Below are 13,907 nucleotides of genomic sequence, written 5' to 3'. Positions count from 1 at the left end.
CCCCCCGTAATAAACCATATTAAATGTATGTTTTGGTCTGAGGAAAGAAAACATTCGAAGTTGAATTAGAGATGCAAAGCATGCTTGATATTACAGAGACAGAGGTGAGAAATGCACATGGGAGAGCCTATTTATTTCCTCCTATGTGCTATGCAAATGAAGCGGGCTGCCTGCTACAGTAGGACTCATTGCTAGTCTGCTCAGCCATCCACCAGGCTTAGCATGTAATGAAATAGAGGCCTTTGGCTGAAATGACCTTTCCCATCCACCGAGTTCCCACCTGCCGATGTGTTCACACACCTTAACATGTGAATGAGAAGATGGGTAGCGGGAGAGAAACAATCACAGTGAAGGCAAGGAAGACAAAAAGCTGGGAAAATTGCTTTTGAATTACAGAGGTAATATCAATCGATGTTGAATTACACTTCTGATTTCCATCAAAGGCAACCAATTAAAGGCAGGAATCGTATTCCTCTTGTTCTGTCAGCGTCTCGACATGCGTTCGGCATGTAAAGTGAAATTGTCTACCCCCCCCCCCTCTCCTACTCTGATCTTTTTTCTTCTCCCTTTCTTGAGAGTGTCAGAGAAATGGAGATTTCACGGCCGGATCTGGATTTCATTCCTCCCCATGTTTGTCGTGAAGGAATCTTAATTGGGCTCTCGCTGCCATACCAAAATGCATGAGCTCGTACGTGAGTTGTGGCCAGTGTTTGGTGTTGGACGTGTGTGTTGCACATCTGCCGTTCATGCAGGTGTCCCAAAACATGCCTGAAATAATGTTTACCTTTTCATTTACCACAACCACAGTCCTTTCTGAACCTTAACAGTGTTGGAGGTGTATTTGACATGAGCATGACCTTCTCCTAACCTCAACCATACCAGAGTCTTCATGAGCAGATATAGTTTAAAGTGAGAATTTTAAAAAAGCCTTTGCAGTTTTGTTGAATCGCCCGATACTGACATCCTTTTCTGGTGATATGGTTGATGTATCAACGTGACCGTGGTTGTTGTCTCAATCATAATATCAGTGTTAAACCACATTTCCCATAAAACCCACTGTTCGCTGACACAAGGAGGACATTTCCACTTTGAACAAAAGGTTTTCTGTTTTGCTTTCCCACAGTTTAATATGTGTAAAAACCCAAGTCCTCCCTGTGCACTAAAGCAAGCTCCCTTGTAACATGGTGGTGGGTAGAGGCTGACAATTGTCTTATTGATCTTGCTGTCTCATTAGTTTACAGTTTACGATTTTTTAATGCTTTCCTGACTTGAAATATATATGCAGCATGTTCACTTTGACTTACTTGTATTTTTTTGAATGTGTTTCACTTTGACGAACCAGCAGTTTGATCCAACTGCAGAAGGCCAGCAGACAGAGGAGGAGTGCCAGGGTTATTTATTTAACCCTGCTTGTGATGTACAGTCACTATCCTGAGACTCAACGAGCTTCCTACTCTCGTTCATCCTCACTTTCCTCACAATTACTGTCACTCCCTCCCTCTTTCTTTCCATATATCCACCCATATCCCTCTTCCCTCCTCCCTCCCAGCTGCCCTGGAGATTCATCGTGGCATTGACAGAAAGACCTCTGCCGTCTCCCTCTGAATGCTGGGAGGGATGTATATCACGGATCAGCGATTCCACTGTCTCCTTTCTCCAGTGGACTTAAATACAACGTTCGGGCCGGTGTGTGTCTGTGCCTGTATTTCAAAGCCTGACGTTTACGAGACAGAAAACCTGCCTCACTTCCCCCCTCGCCTGTCCTTAAGATGAGCATCTTGGAATTCAGGCATTTGAGTTTTGCAAAACACATATGTCTCTAGACTCTAGTTAGTTGGATACAACTGCAAGAAGCCAAGATTGTTAAAACAGAAAAGACTAGAAAGAAGACTGAAAAGCAACTTCCTCTTACCTACAGTGCATGTCCTAATGGCAAAGTTGTACAAGGTGAAAGCAGCTGTAAATGCATCACCACACCTATTATTAGTGGATGTCTTTGATCCATGGGCATTTCTGCACATCAGTGGTGTTTTCTACAGCTACTCCAAAATTCACGTTGCCCCCCTCCCCTCAGACTTCGGATGCTGTGTTTGCTGAATGCTGAGTTTTTGTGTTCGAGTCATGCAGCAGCAGCCTAGCTGAAGATACAGAGAGTGGCAGTGATCAAAATGGCCCATTAGGAATGCAGTGTGCCATACTGTATCTAGGTCACAGCCTGAGCCACCTACTGTAGCTCTTCCACTGAGAAACCACAGCACTGTCCCCTCCCCGCTCCCCCCATCCCCACTCCTGCATCCCTGCATGTGAGTGTGTGGGCTAGGTTGGTTAAGCATTAGCCAAATGTGAGTGTGTATATGCATGAGATTGTGTGTGTGTGTGTGTGTGTGTGTGTGTGTGTGTGTGTGTGTCTGCTTATGCATGGCTTGTGGCTAGCAGGGGCATTTGGCAGCCGATAATGTGTTTGTAGGTTTGTACATAAAGTGAGAGAAAGAAATTGTGCCAGATGATTATGAGTGGCAAAAATGGGAGCAGTTCAAATAACACAGCATGTCTTTGCCTGATCAGAACACACACACACACACACGCACACACAGACAGAACTCACCCCAACAGCTGAACTCCGAGCTGCTCAAGTGTTTCTGTGTAAATTGTCCTTCAGAAACTCCCTCCTCACTGCGCTCATACACTTTAACAAATGGATGTATGAATGCGTTTGGACTGTTTATTTGTGTTGTAATGAGAGGCTTTAATCAGGGGTGTTTGGTATTTGAAACGTTCCTCTGAGCGCGTGCAGAAACACCCCTTCCCTCTTCACACACTCGTACTCACACAACTCAATGATTTATGTGAAACATTAAAGGCAATCATGTTGGGCTGGGCCTCATCCTTTGTATTGCACAGGCTGTTTGAAATATGGAAAAGCCAAGCTGTCCCTTGATATACAGGCACACACATATAGATAAAACACACACACACACACACACACACACACACACACACACACACACACACACACACACACAGATGCTTGTGCGTACCTGCCATTGCTTAAATATGAATAATTGGCACATAGAGCAAACAGATGAATGCTGTTTTTTTGTAATCGTACAAACACATAAACCCACACACATGCAAAAATTCTAGATAGACATTCAAAGCCCCCCACCACACACACACACACACACACACACAGACACACACACAGACACACTTATTCAGTTCAACAGTTGCTTTGATAGTGATATTTGTTAATTTAAAAGCAGCCTCAGCCGTTCACTCTGATGCAGTTCTGCGTCTATATATTCTCTCTGCTCTCTGTTCTTAGCAAGAACATTTCTCAATAACAGCGGATTAACTCGGTAGCTGGAATTTTGAAAATCCACCGTACCCTCCTCCACACACACACACACACACACACACACACACACACACACACACACACACACACACACACATTTGCAATAATGGCAGAGACAAACATAGTGGAAGTATAATGAAATATCTGTAGGATGGGATACCTCCCAAAAAAAGCCCTGCAGCTCTCTGTGACTGACCATTCTTCACACACATGTATTTAGTTTAGTCTAAAGCCATTTTCTTGTCTTTTTCATCTTGTCTCCTCCTCCTTGGGGCTGGGATGAGAAGCTCTTATTCGGCACTCCAGCGGTGCAATGCAGTTGCTGATCAGGCCAGTGGACACACACAGAGACATTGATAAGGCAAAATAAAAAGCAAAACAGAGCAAGTCAGGAAGATAAATTCTGGAAGAGTAGTGTGAAGAGAGGAAAAGACCGGATGGAAGAAGACCTGAGAGGGAGCTGCAGAAATAACAGGAAATGCTGACTGACACGGCAGGAAAAGAGATAAATTTAAGACAGAAAACAATCTTCTGAGAGGGCGGTATAACATCAGTTTCCATGCATCTGTATTTCAGCCAGAAAATCTTCTTTTCCATACAATAACCTCTTTATGGTAAACTGGTGGGGACAGTGATATTGGTTGAGAAAAATACTGTCATTTAAATACAATGATCCGTGATGGCATACAATCCATATACCTGTAAATTGTTTTTCTTTTTCATTATTTGAGTATGTTGAAAGACCACATAGAGTGTCACTGAAACTGAACATCCTCCAACGTGACAGCGCCTTCTTTGCTCAGCTGGGAGACCTGAGAGGCGTAGAAGTTTCTGGTGAGAATCATTTTACCTCCGTCTCGCCCGCGGTGCTGTCCCCCTACTGGGGCTCGGCCTGATGTCATGAATAAATGCATGTCATGCCTCCACGGTGCGGGACACACCGCTTTCTCACCCGGCATGAACCATTTCGACTCCCATCCTCCCTCCTCCTGTACATCTCCCACTGTTTTCACACTGTTGTTGGAGGAATTGGGCCTGGCTTCCCTCCAGAGCTGCAGCCAATCAACAGCAGCCCCCCCCCCACACACACACACTCACACACACAACTTTTCAGGGGGAAATCGATTGGTTCTGTGTGCGAAAGCCCTTGTCCAATGAGGTGAAAGCACAGAGATGTCATATCTGGCTGTGACCTGTAAGGGGCAGAGTCTCTGTGAAAGGCAGGGGAATGTGCAGCTGCATTACATGTTGTCTTATTTTAAATGCACATTCCATAACATGAACCCCAGGGTGGTGTGAGCTCACATAGGTGGTACCTTATCGTAAACATTCACCGATGAATCTCAGGTTGCAGTCTCCTGAAGCTCCTTTAAAAAAAAACACATACACACGCTCTTCTGAGGATGCATCAAATTGTAGATTCCGGTTTAAAAGGAGTCTGGCCGAGCAGGGAAAGCGCTGACTGACATTACAGGTTGCGGATAATGAGTTCCGTGGGGAGGGAGATAATCGGCTGGCGCTGGCTGGAGGCTGGAGGAACGACGGGAGAACATCCTCCCATACCTCTCTGGGGTTGTTGTCCCTGGAAACCAGCGGTGGCGACATTACGCTGAGGCCACTCGACGGTAACGGATGCCCCTTTAATGCCTACTAACGAACGCTGGGTCACAGTGTGACTCCCAGGGAAGAAAAAAAACAACTCTCTCTCCCTTTTTCTTTCTCTGACTGTCTTATTGGATTTTTTTTTTTTTTTAACAGGGCGTCTTTGTGTCTCACCCCAGGTAGAGAGTGTTTACTCACCACAGCTGCAACAACACTTAGCAAGCGAGGAGGACAGACAAATCGGACAGCCTCGCCTTCCTAACAAGGCACTATTAAAATTACATGCCAGTGTCAGGGTGATGCCCTGGGTGCAGCACGGTGTAGGAATCATGCACTGCTTCATATTGACATGCCCTTGCATTGGACAGGCATTGGAGAAGATAGAAGAAGGGCAATGTTTGTTTGTGTGCTCGTCTTAACTTTCAGCTGTGTACTTTTTGCCATCAATAAGATGATAATAACGTTTCTTGATTTTTCTCTGAGAAGAAAAGTTTTTTTTTTTTATGGTGCTTTATAGATTATCACCATGAAATGCAGTGGGTGGAGGCATATTTATTTATTTTCTGCCTGACTACGACAAATACAGTTTCGGGGGATTGGGGCTCAGACACCACATCAGACGTCTGGGGGGGGGGGACTTCGCCCTGGGAGATCTGCATTAACTTTCAGGTTGGCCGAGCAGAAACCATAATGATTCTCTCTGTCTGCCCTTGAAATTATCTTCTCATCACTTACTCAAATTGATAGATGCCGTCACTTTTTTTTCTTTCTGGTTCACCTGTTCCACTCGCAGGTTTGAATAATGCCAAAAGATTTTATACCTCATGTGACGAGTGCATCGTGTGAGGTTAAACCAGGTTAGTCTGTCACATCCTTGCGTTCGTTTCCAAAACCTACCAGTTTTAGGCAGCTGTTTCTGCTGTCCTCTCTCTCTCAGCCAGCTACTCCCTGTGAGCAAACCACAAATTCCCCACAGAAGATGTCAAAACAGATTAGCTTCTGTCAAATCTACTCCACAGATTAAATGATTGTAACAATCAAACTGGCTTTGAGGCTTTGCATAATTTACTTTTTCTCCCTCCTTGGAAATTCTGTCTTTGACTTTTTCCTCTTCTGTTGTGCTGCAGCCTTGAAGTATTATTACCCTGTAAATCGATGAGGATGATGTATGAGGCATCCACTGCTCGTGGTATAAACCCTTCTGTTTTCTGTGATATATGAGGATGTATCATATTGAATGGAGTACCTATTTACTGACTTCTTTTCTAGAAAAAGCAGCTGCATACAGCCACTCAGTAATATGCCTAATGTCCAACAACATACAAATTTTATTTAATGAGATGCTGTCGACACGTCAAATTCACGACGCTTTGATTGAACACTCTTAATATTTCATTGCATCAGCAGCCATCATAACATTAGCAAAGCATATATATGACACATGTTAGATTACATGCCACCCAAATGAGGCTTGATGGCCAATCAGACGGGACCAAACAATGATGAATAAGTCAAGGCAGCTCAAGCTTCGAACGCAGCCTAAAGGTTGTAAATATTCCCTGCGTCTGCATCTGGATTCTGTGCGCATGTGATAATCCTGCTGATCAGATCTGCTACTTACTCAGCTGCTGTGTGTTTGTGCTCATGTAATCGCAACTGAATGTCTTTCTAGCAGGTGGTTTCGCAAATCTGCGTCTCTCCTCGCCATCGTTCCGTTCTTTATCTTTTGAGGGCACCTCTGCATTTGTGCATTCATCACTCTTGCACCACAGTGAGATAGATGCGAGGGAACGGCTCATTAAACAGAGCTTCGGTCTAGTGGACTGAAGCAGAAAAATAAGATCAGAGCTTTATGAGGAAGTAAATGGCATATTATTGTTTACCTGACTTTAATGGAGACTTGATGCCCTGCTCTTGCCCAGAAAGTGACCGTCGCAAGTCATTTCAAATAGCTATTTAACAGAATAATCTTAATTCCAAATTCCACTTTTAATTGTCAGGAGTCAAAAACAACTAAGTGGAGGTTTGAGTTATTCTGTGTGAGCCCAAGTAAGTTCTCTGTCCCAAACTGAAAGGTAAACTGTAGTTACTTCATTGTCATTCCACCAGAGTTGCAGCTGCCAATCAATATCTTATTATTAAGCCTCATCAACCTCACTCTCAATACAGCTATCCTGATGCCAGCCCAGATTAATGCCAAGGTGCCAATACCGGCTCAAGAGTTTTACAGAAACAGCTGAGTTTCTTCTTCCCTCCTGACACTGATTACCTCCAAATCATTACTGTTTTTTATTGAATTCACTTCGTTTCACAAATGAGACACTTATCTTCCCGAGACAGGTATGAAAGTCAATACAGTTTGCTGTTTTTATGGCCCCACAGATTTCTGTATTTTGCTGCTGAGAAAATGTCGAGCGTAGTAATATTACACTGGGGTTTGTGCGTCAGTGGAGGTTTTGGTGGCTAATCCTATGTTCCACCGCGGTCCCCACTGGCAGGGCTCAGGCTGTTCAAGTGAAGGGCAGAGCCATGTTGTCAGTGAACCAGCAAGTGTCCCGATAGCCTTCTAATAGCTCTGGTAGTATCAGCCTTTCCTCCGCCTCCACTTTGATGTGGGCCCTCCTTCCCAGGCCACCGGCGATGGGGGAATAGCCTTTCACATGGGAGCTGCTGCGAGCCCAGGGTCCCGCTCAGTCTAATCCGCCAATATGTTTTACTATGACAAATCCCTCACTGTATTGATGTTGATCCAGAAGAAGAAGAAAAAAAAGTTGAGGGCAGAAGTTTGTCTCCCCTAAGGTTATTTTATGTTTTTTTTTTTTTTTAGGGGGGGGTTAGGAGTAAGAAGAGACCGAGGGAAAAATTGGAAGAGGAAAAGAGGACGGTGAATTTTCCTCAGGAAGTTAATGAAAGTCCTTGAAGTGAGGCAAGGGAAGCTGTCACCTGCCCTGGTGATAGACAGCAGGCTCGCTATTATTAGCATTCCCAGCCCCAGCCTGGAGTTTTATGCCTTACGAGAGCCATTTGTTGATTAATTAATCAGGTAATGTATGCTATCTGTGCTACAAAAGAACCCAGATATCGCTCCCTTGGCCTTCGCGTTGGCTCTCTCTTCAACCACAAACCAGGACCTCCTACCAGATCACAGCGCATTCAGAAGATTAGAATTCCGAAGCGGCCGCTACCAAAGAGAAGCCATTTGCACGAAGGTCTTGGCTGCTTTTAATGTAAAGTCGAATAATAAACATCTGTGAGGGAACCAGGCTCCCATTTCATGAATATATTCACTTCCACCGGCCCAAAGTCAACCTTGTCTGATGTAATTTTTTCAGTTTGCTGAGAAAGTTTGCAAACTGTCAAATAAAGCTCAGCTATGAGGAAGGTAAAAATAAACTCGGAGTGACGCACAGTCGGTCTGGGAGGCTGCAGAGCTTAATGCTTTCTCCTGTTCCTCTGTCTGAAATTGAATGGAACTGCTCAAAAAAGTCCACGTGGAACATCATAATCAATGTCTGTGCCGACAATGCACCAACAGCGAGTCACCTTATGTAATATAGACAGTCAATAAAAATCCAGCCATTTTCTGTGATTATATTTATTGAATTTCTTCTCACTTGTGGCCACATGCTCTCATGCCCATACACTTTCTGTTATTGCCTTGTATTTACAATCATCTGATGTGTTCACATAAGTGGTCTGGTTTCCACCAACCTGACAATCATAAAAAGTGTAGGGTTTCACATTTAAACCCAGCAACATGTGACAATAGTACAACAACAACTCGAAACGGAGCCAATTGTTGTCATAAGGTTGTCAGACACATTCAACAAAACGTTCTCTTTTCTGGCAGCCGCATCTTTTAACTGTTGGGTTTCATTTCAGTTCATCTGGTGTCTCACTTTCCCCAGTTTCTATGAAAGCACGTTCAGCTTCTCTGCATGGGATATTTTATCCAGATATCCGTCCCTTCCTCATGTAATCGCCAACATTTCCGAGATACATGACACACCAGCATCCTCTTGATTGTTTACAGCTGTATTTATATTGTCCCAAAAAGACTTAATTTTTTGGCAGCCTTGGTACAGTTTGCTTCCAGATCACCACATATCCTCTAACAATTGTTGAGTGGCTTGTTGTCTGCTTTTGATTTGGGATGTGATGCAAAACTTGAGTTTTCCCGTCAGTTAGAACTATGTTGCCCGCATCTTGTGCCGTCCTCCCTCTGAGATTTATTACATTTCGAATATTTGAATATATATGTTATTTAGCTACAAGGCATGCTTGAAGGCTGCCTACCCTGGCTTTTATAACTGTAATTACACCATTCATCCAGTGACCTATCCTCAGCTCTTTCATAAAATAATCCCTCAACTGGAATTATCGAGAGGAATCTTGGTTTTCATAGGTCATCAGCGTGTATAAACATGGCGTTCAAATGGCTGCTCATTACGAGGCTCGGCACGCCCACGCATATGGAAGACCACACAGCATGGGTCAAAGCATCTACTATCTACTGTATGTGGCGCACAGATGTGCCCGTATCTCCCTGTTCATATCTGTCTGTAATACTTCCTTTTTCTGTATCCTGCTGTTTAAGCACTTCCTCCACAGCTGGCACCATTGTGGAGCAGCAGGAAATGACATCATAGTTTCACGATATTGCCTTTCCTGTTCTCTCTCACCAGAAAGTTTATCCTTCATCCCCACATTCTGTGCACATACAGTAGAAAGTTGGCACCTGATCGCGGTGTTATCCACAAGCACATTGTTGTGAGTAATAAAGTCGCAGCCAGTGGAGTCAGATAATAGAGCTGTCCATATATTGTGTTTGTGAGCGTGCAGCCCTGTAAATTTACTGTACTCCCTGTCAGCTGCATGCCTCCTTTCTATTTTCCATTCCTCATCATTTCCTCACACCCCTCCGTCGGCCAGAGACTCCAGTCATTTATTCGCCCAGCACCGAGCTCGGCCGAGCGGAGGAATTTACGATCATCGACTTGGCTTATTTTCACCTCCTTGTAAAGCTGTAACGGATTTACCGCCACCGTTGTGTCGCTCCCGTCATTAAAATGTAAAAGTTTGCGACGCTGCCTAGAAAGTTACAAATGACGCCAGCCAGCTCGGCCAGTTTCCGCCACTTACATTTTGCCTGGTTGCAGGTGGTTTGTTCCCTCTTCGCTCTAAACTAAATCATGAGCTGTCACTGCTCCCATCACTCTAAGTAAACTCTACAGCTCAGGGAGGAGACGGAGAGCTCATCCTCGCTTTTTTTAAAAAAAGGGGAGTGTAGCCATTTTCTGCCTTTCAGACTTACTCTTAACACCGCACGCTGAGTCTTTTCTGCTGTCCTGGATGGAGACTTGGCAGGGAGGGAATTCACTCCGTCAAGTTATCTTTTGATATGGCCTGATGCATTTTGATCGCATTTATATGAAAATGGCCAAGTTATTCTTTCAATAACGAATGGGAGCCCGCGGAGAGCCGTCTCCCCAGTACAAACCCAACCTGAAGATTTTGACAGTTTGACACTTTAATTTCCTACTGAGTATTTCACCTGAATTTCCCGGACATGCTGCAATAAAAAAAAAAGTCTATATTGGGTTGGAAATTATTAAAGCCCGGGCCTCAATTAAATCTTCACTGCCCTTCTCTTTTACTCAGGTTTGGAAAACACCGGAGGGACGAGCGGCCAGGAGAAAGGATGGAGAGGAAAGGCTCCAGTAAATCTAAAGCTGAGGACATGCAGGCGTCAGAAGAGGAGACCTTGCGGATGAGGCTGGAACAAGAGAGGTGAGTGTTCAGACGGAGCCTTGGCTCGCTAAAAGCCTAAACAATTAAGTCCCGGCAGAACAAAGAAAAACCCCTCTGCTGACCGGAAAATTAGCAAACAACCTAATTAGCAAAATGGTGGAGCAAGGTTGGGAAATTCTGGGAAAGCACTCAGATGTCAATTTGTGAAATGTCCCTTTCTTTTATATCAGCGCATTAAATAGATCATTTATGGATTGTTGTTGCCTGTGCTATTCAGAGGCGCTGACCTCCTAATGGTGCTCGTAGGCCCCTCTGGGTTTGGCATGATTGAATGGTGCTCATTATAATAGGGAAATCGATGTAGCTCTGCATTTGTCTTCTCCCGCAGCTCGCCCAGGTTGTTAATCGCTCAAGAATACGCTGTTCCTCTTTTTCTGCCCCTCTTGGCTCCGTGTCCTCTGGTGTTTGTGGACGTCGGGACGTCCAGAAGAATAAGACGAGGCATAGGTTTTGCCGTGCGCACGTCACCCCTCACAGACAAGCCCCATTTAATTCTCTCCAGCAGTGAAGACAATATTGGTGGCAGGCTGAATGAAAAGACAGCTTGCTGCCTCCATTGTTCTCCACCAGCCAAATGAACTCAGTAATCAAACTGCCGTCGGTAATGACAACTAATTGAATAGAAACAATAGGGCTTGATACCGCTCCCTCTTACGGCGAAGGGAAAGAAGGATGGATGGCTGTCGAAAATGCATGGTACCGCAAACACAAACAAGTGTGCACATAAAGAAAGGCTCACAAAGGCCCTCCTCCTTGCTGAATGGAACATCTGGAGGCCTTGCTCAAAAAGCTGTAGCACATTTCTTTTTGGTATTCAACTATGACTTGCATTGAAGGTCCCCTCCACAGAGGGTGCGAACCCCTCTGGCTTAGGGCCCAACACATTTCCCTCGGTGCGCCCTGGAGACCGGCGGGCCTGGCTCTCCATGCGGATCTGGCTTCCTTGAGAAGCTCCCAAATGGCTGTTATGCTAAGCAGTAGAATCAACACAGACATGCAGTGGGCATGAGATATGTAGAGTACATGCCCTCACAACCCTCCCGTCCCCACAAACACACACACACAGTATTTAAATCCAGTTCCTGCTTCTTTTCTTTCGCCGCTGTCACCCAGCTGCTTTGTCTGCTACTTTGTCTTGCAGCACATTCTCATTCCCTGTCTTGTTTGTGTCCGTTCTGCATGTGTGAGCTCCGGTCTCAGCTCCCCGTGCAGGAGGGCAACCTAATTCTTTCCTTTTGTACCTGTTCCCAAATCCCATCACTCAGCCAGGCTGGGATTGTCCCTCAGTTAATGGAAAGGGAATCCTGAGGGAAATTGCGGTGGGTAATAATAAACCAACCTGCCATGGAGACAAGTCGATATTCAAAGCATCAGGGTTCAGCGGGACGACAGCTCAGAAATCCATTACTTCTTGTATTTTTTGGTAGCACTACTGTATTACACTCCCAAGGTGCGACGTTTGATTGTCGTGGTTCTCTGCTTAAGGCCCACGCTCTGATTGATTACATTGCTGCCACGGAGACAGGACCGTTTAAGAGTGCGCTTACAAAATTATGGATCGGACCGTAACGGGGTTCCGAAGCTGGCAGTCGTCAGCCAGCACTGTGTGTCAGCACGGCCCTGCGATGGGCGGCAGCCAAACTCCTGGCTCGGCTGACATTAGCGATCATTAATTCAAGCGGACGGTTTTGACAGGAGCTTTTAGTGATTCAAAATAGGAGTCAGCGAAGAGGTGAGACAGATTAATTCATAAAACCTGCCCTTTTTACTCTGCAATAAGGCTGCTGCGGTTATATATCTAAAACTCTGACCTTGATATTATTAATGCAATTTATGGTTTGGCCTGCAGTCCATGCAGACACAACTCGTTTGTTTTGAGTGGAAATGTTCCCCTCCATTGATATCTTGTCGGCCTCTTATGGACTGAAGATGATGGAGAAGAGAGTACATAAAACTTTGACTTCAATTGCCAGAGCGCAGTGCAGTGCATGCACTTGATGAAGAGTGGTTATCAGCAGCATTTGTTTTGCTGAAATCTGGCAGATTTTATACAGCTCCTGTGATTGACTGTTTCATGTCTCATCAAGGCGGCATTAGAACCTGAGGCGAGGCTGATCTAAACCTTTGTTCGGCCCAGCAGTGGCAGCCATTAATCTGGTTTCTTGTCCTGTGGACAGCGCCCAAGACACCCCTATCTCATTGGCTCATGTTGAGAGGACTGTGAATACAACAAGCCCTCTGATTGGACTTTAGGTTGGTTGGAGAGCAGCCGTTTCTGTGGCTACGGCCCTCATTCATGCGAGGCCACGGGGGAGAAGCAAGAGAAAGAAACACAGGGCAGGTGGTGTTGGTGGCACTTCTATCAGTCTCCGACTTATCTCTGCACATGCTAGCCCTGAAACTATATTTTCCTGGCCAAAGGGGGAAGCACACAAAGACAACCTGACAATGTTCCCTCTTCATTTTCCGCCTGAACTGAGCTCCATTCTCTTTCTCTGCGGCAGCTGATTATGATGTCCATTCTCTCTTATCTGCTCGGCTCTGGTTGGCTTCTAATCAGCGGCCACCACTCCACTGCCACTCTCCGTGTTCCCGCTCCCCGGACCACAGCAGAGCACTTCACTGCTTTTTTACCCTGGCAGTGGCCTGCTTCCTCTTGTTTGTTGTTTGACTTCCTGCCTACTTGAGACAAACAAAACCTGACCTGTGTTTCTGAAGTGGGTCAGTCAGCACTCTTGACTGAGCACAAACTTGGATTAGGCATCTTTAATTTGTCAAAAGATTCAGGGTTGAGACCCTCAGTGCCACAGGTAGAAAAAAAGTAGCAGTTTGCTATAAGGCAGATCCTTTTCTGTAATTTTTGTCACAGATTGTGGACACAACGTTATCATTCCACTTTGTCAAACTATCTCATTATTTCAGTATCCTATTTGAGTCTCATTTGCATAGCGAGTTCAAAGGAAGCTCCAACTGCCTGATTGGGAAAACTGATTACATTTGTAATTATATTGATACCTACAGCAAGTTAATGCGATTGTTACACTGTGAATTAACACCACGAAACTTGGACAATTATCTCTGTGATTGCATTATGCTGTTATGGGCCAAGTGTCAACACAAAAGATAGGCTATCGGA

The 13,907-nt window shown here is 45.0% G+C and overlaps 1 protein-coding gene across 2 annotated transcripts in view; it reads left to right on the top strand.

The window, feature by feature from the left end:
* LOC121623719 (partitioning defective 3 homolog) overlaps positions 1-13,907 on the top strand; it is a 323,624-nt gene that overhangs the window by 232,286 nt on the left and 77,431 nt on the right. For both annotated transcript variants that reach the window (XM_041961133.1, XM_041961132.1), the window contains one exon: positions 10,622-10,750. In XM_041961133.1, the coding sequence (XP_041817067.1) occupies positions 10,622-10,750 (129 nt within the window). The remainder of the gene's footprint in view (positions 1-10,621; positions 10,751-13,907) is intronic.

The sequence above is a fragment of the Chelmon rostratus genome, chromosome 20 (assembly GCF_017976325.1).
Source record: "Chelmon rostratus isolate fCheRos1 chromosome 20, fCheRos1.pri, whole genome shotgun sequence".
In the NCBI taxonomy this organism is placed as follows: Eukaryota; Metazoa; Chordata; class Actinopteri; order Chaetodontiformes; family Chaetodontidae; genus Chelmon; species Chelmon rostratus.
This window is presented reverse-complemented; position numbering and strand designations above follow the sequence as displayed.